Source organism: Teleopsis dalmanni, chromosome X (genome assembly GCF_002237135.1).
Source record: "Teleopsis dalmanni isolate 2A chromosome X, ASM223713v2, whole genome shotgun sequence".
In the NCBI taxonomy this organism is placed as follows: Eukaryota; Metazoa; Arthropoda; class Insecta; order Diptera; family Diopsidae; genus Teleopsis; species Teleopsis dalmanni.
The window spans coordinates 34,760,494-34,765,650 of record NC_051848.1 but is presented as its reverse complement, the minus strand read 5'-3'; the positions used below and the strand labels follow the sequence as shown (position 1 = coordinate 34,765,650).

The window sequence follows — 5,157 nt, the reverse complement described above, 5'->3', positions numbered from 1 at the left end:
GTTCCAACGTTCCACTGGTACATATTTCGCACACAACAGATATTTCAACCATACCAAAAACACGGAAAGACATTGAATTTTTTTTGACCTTAGAAATTTTATAACTTTTTGTATCGAATTAAATTATAAATAAATTTAAATTAAAACATATATATATATATATATATATGTATATGTATATATATATATATAGATATAAAAAATTGTACTATAAAAAATTGTTAAAATAACTGAAGTTATAAGTATACATATTTGCAATATATAATATAAATTTGTAGCACTTATATACAATATTAAATATCAAAAAAAAAAAAAATATATGTCTTATGCTCTGTTGTTGTTGTTCATACGGAAAATCAATAATTGTAAAAATAGTGCTTTTTGTTGTGAAAGGAAAAACAAAACAAAACTTAAATGAAAATTTGTGAATTAGAAAAAAAGTGCATCAAACGAGTAAAAATAACTTTGAATAGCAGAAATAGTTAATCACAAAAATTAATTGTATACAAATAATTAATAAGAGAAAAAGTATTTTTAATTAATTAATAAAGTGTTAAGTGCTTTTGGCATATTTTGTAAAAATTTTAACATTAAGAAATTGAAAATTATTTTAAAATTATTGCGAAAAGCAGTGACAATTACATTGGACCAAGAACAGATATCAAAACCCACCTCCAACATTTCTACCCCAGCTAAAGGAATTATCTCAAAGGCAAAAGTATAAGCAAAACAAAAGGAAATCAAACGCTGGTGCAGATTAACAGCTGAAGTTTTTGCTTGAAGCGAAGTAATTTATCTTTTTTGTGATAGACAAACACATACATCCCCCTCCCCCCGTCTTTGCTGCACAGCACACTTGCTAGTAAGGTGTTGCCAACAATTTCAATAATGTGTGGCCTTACTAAAATTATTGTAATTATGTTCCTAATTACGATTACCAAGTTTTTACTTATCGATGCTGACCATACAATGCGTGCAGCAAATCTGTTGACCCTCACGGCATTTGGGTCATTGTTTTGGTCGCGGATCGGTGCAGTAGACACAAGACAGCATTACGACAACTCAATTCAGTCTGCTAATGCGCATCATTTAGCAAAACGCATGGACCTGGAATCATGCCTAGGTAAGTACATCCTATGGGAAGCTCTAACCAGCACACCGCTCTTTCATTTCTTGCAAATGAAGTCAAAATTATACGTGGGTTGTTTAAAAAGTTTTGCGCCCAAAATATGAAGCAGCTGTTTAAACACAAATTATATATTTTTGATATCCCGAACAATGCTTCAGAATGTAATTCAGATGATACGAGCATCAACTGTTTTTTAATTTTTTTTTTTTTTAATGTCAAAAAAAAATAAAAGGTTTAATTCTTATAACATACGAAGCAGTTATTTAACGACGAAAATATTTTTAATTATGGTTTACCCTCATGTTATCCTTATGTATCCTCAACTGCTCCACCTTATTTTGACTCTTTTTTACTCTTGCATTTATTTGTGATTAAACTTATCTAATTATCTTAATTAATTTTTTTAATTCAATTTAATTTATTCCAATATATCCTAATATAATATAACATATTTTGTATTATACCTTCATTTTTAACCTAAGCCATACCTTCATATACCAACCTTCATAACCGTTATGCTTACCTTACAGTTATTTGATCTAAAGGTTAAATTCACCTCAGTTATCCTGGCTTATATTTTAGTTATTAATTATAATATGTATTATTACTATTATATTATTATCACTATATATTATTACTTATTTATTATCATATTATATTATAATTATTATATATTTATTATATATGTTTTGTAATTTATAATGGTGTGTGATTACAATATAATTACTATCACACTGAATGTGTATAATCAACATTTTCGCTTAGGTTTAGAGTAGGCTTTATTCTAGAGAATAAGTATTGGAACTGTATGTAAACGGGGTATCTAGGTCGAGATTTGTAGACTCTCCGTAAACTTGGTTCGGTAAATCTTTGATTTGCGATAAATCTTTGATTTCCAACGATGCTTTCTTGATACCTAGAAATACTTTAGAACATCATTGCAGTGATGGTTTTTTGATGTAAAGGAAGGTGTGAAAAGAAGGGGAATCGTTATCGCTACCACAAACCATCCAAAAGTATCAACAAAGAATCATTTATATATATGAAAAATAACAGACCTATTCTGTGCACTTTATAAACTTGTCAAACATTGACACTTGTCAAAATTGACTGCTGTAAAGGTTTTGGTATTCTGTGACATAAACAAAAAGCTCTTTTCCTTGTTAGTTGTCAATACTACAAATGCTGTTGACAACTATGAAAATGTGCTCTTTTTAAGCATTTTTTATTAATTGCATGCATGACAAATATCCTTAACTAAAATATACGCTCTTTACAAGCATATTTTTTATTGTTATTTGAATGCATGAAAAATGCTTTGGACAACTTAAAATATATGCTCTTTACAAGCATTTTTTACGAACAGTTACGAACAATTTCGAACAGTTTTCTATACAAGATGTGTCCAGAATATCAAAAAGTTTAATGCTATATAAAAATCAAAAATTTTATTAAAGAATTTGACAAATCTGTCAAGTGCACAGAATAGGTCCGTAAGTGTATATATTTATTTTTTTATTATATTTATTTCAAAATGATGATTAAATTAATATTATATAAAAAAGAAGTACAAAGAATTTATATATAAACCTTAAAATTTTTAAAAAATATTGAGGTGAAATACAGCAACGATGCCATCGTAATTCTTCTGGCATCGATGCCACTATATAATATATAGTGTAAAGTTTATACGTGTATAGTATATACGCTGCTCGGTACATAACTATATTTGTTAATACTCGTATGACTAGGTACGAAAACACTAACTTGTAGTTTGCTGATTGAGAACATCATATATTTTTACTAAGATTTCATTTATATATCACTAAACGGAGTAGTATTGAAATTTCCGAAACTTAATAAATTTATGTTTGCAATCCGCAGAGCATATGTGCTTCTAAATAAATATTTTCATACGAAGGGTGCTTAAAAAATAACAAAGTTAGAGTATTAGAAAATGTTAAACATAGAAAGAAATATATTTTTTCATTTAAACTCTACTTAATACACTTTTCGCAAAACGTTAACCCATTTCTTTTACTTTTCCATATAGAGCATGATAATATTTATATTCGTTACTGATAAAGTTGAAGAGCATTTAATCAAGCATCGATGCGACGTCCAATTTCTATAATAGAAATAAAAAAAAATGCCTAAGCATTATTGTTTATAGCATAAAGAATTGATGTAAACCACACAATCAAGTATAAATTATATTAAATTCAAATCAACCATTGTACATCGTTCACATCTATATTTATAAGTGCAGTAAATTAAACTAAATGAGAATTCAAATTTCTATATAAGTATAGAATTATAAACTTTAAACCAGATGTTGTTCTACTTGCATCAGTATTTGCTTTGTCTAAAATACTAGAGAATTTTTTTTATATACTTTAAACATAAATGACGGAATCAAACAAAATTTACATTAAATTCAAATTAACAAACAGTCATTTAGACAAGTATAAGGATTTGTTAATTCAATCAAATGAGAATAATCCACATAAAAATGAGAGTAATCCACATACGAATGGTTCCAATAAAAATCATACAACCAAGCATGATTGTATATTAAACTTAAAATAACGTCATTTAAATCCATATTTAACAAAGTATCAATTATTTATTATTGCATTAATTGATTTTAATTTATATTTATATTAAAATATAAATATTATTTTTTTTCTTTTGGTTTTTGTTTTTACATTTATTAGTTAATACTACAACTAGTTATAAGAAAATTAACGAGTAGTTTGTCGTTGACGCCTTCACGTATATTTAAAACCCCAATTTTAAATTAAATCATAATAAAACCTTTTGACTTCTTCCGATGAAATCGTCGGACCAAGGCTATAATCTTAAGAAACCTGTTAACTTCTTCGATTACATGCCTCTGGAACTGCTTAGAATGACCTCCCTCTTGTCGTTTAATTTTCACACCAACTGTGACGTTATTGAAATGTTAACGTCTCGGTCAATATCTACATTTTAAAGATATATTGTGTACCTAATTTGGATTCTTAGTTTTTCTTAAATTATGTCAATTAAAGCATTTCATTTTATTCTACAACTGATTCTTCGCCTTCAATAGGTCAATTTGATGTTCATAAAAACACAATAATACGGACCGGTGAATCGCAGGCAATTGGTGGTAAATATTTGCAAGGTCTTGAACTGGACACAATGGAAGAATGTCAACGATTATGCTGCGAAACTGATTCTTGCGATGTTTATATATTTGAAGACAAGAACGACGGCTACTGTTATCTTTTTGAATGCGGTCCACCAGAAAATTTCCATTGCAAATTTACAAGACATGCCAATTATACAAGTGCAGTATTGACAACTATTCGACATATACCAGAAACCACCACTCCCCGCCCTACTTTACCACATATTGCAACAACAAATATATCTCAACAAGAATGGGAGTTATCAAATTTAAAGGTAAAACAAGAAACTCGGGAGAAAACTTCTGAGAACGTACCAGGAAACGGTGGCGTGGTAAGCTCCCCTATCGGTACAAGTAATACTGTTGGTACAAATAATATTGCTGCTGGAAGTAATAGTATAGTGGCAGTATTACCACAAAGTAACAGTCAAAATGAAATTAGCAACACACAAAAAGGTCCGTAAGAAGTTTATTTATTATTTTATTTAAATATCATTTATTTAAAATTATTTATAGTCACTAATATAACAGCGAACTGCGGTCGATTTCAGTTCAGCTGTCACTCCGGTGAGTGCATTGCTGTCTATAACGCGTGCGATGGCATACCACAGTGTGAAGATGGCAGTGATGAAGGTCCAGAGGTAATATTTATTCTATATATGTTACAATCAATTAATATATTAATATATTGAAAATAATTTTAAAATTTTCAGTGCTCTGGTGCTACTTCATCTTCTTCAGCTGTTAATGCAGCTATTCCTGCTACAAATACTGCTCCCCAGACAAATGGAAATTTGGACACGTCGACTATTACCAATAATAACAATAATATATTAGATCCTGTTGTACAGAA

At 28.9% G+C, this 5,157-nt stretch overlaps 1 protein-coding gene across 1 annotated transcript in view; it reads left to right on the top strand.

Annotated features, from left to right (window-relative positions):
• The first annotated feature begins 598 nt into the window (after window positions 1-598).
• The window catches only part of LOC119688304 (low-density lipoprotein receptor-related protein 11-like), a 5,032-nt gene continuing 473 nt past the window's right edge, over window positions 599-5,157 (top strand). Inside the window, exons 1-4 of the mRNA XM_038102983.1 lie at window positions 599-1,123; window positions 4,224-4,760; window positions 4,821-4,945; window positions 5,018-5,149. Coding sequence (XP_037958911.1) covers window positions 889-1,123; window positions 4,224-4,760; window positions 4,821-4,945; window positions 5,018-5,149 — 1,029 coding nt within the window. The 5' untranslated portion in view covers window positions 599-888. The remainder of the gene's footprint in view (window positions 1,124-4,223; window positions 4,761-4,820; window positions 4,946-5,017; window positions 5,150-5,157) is intronic.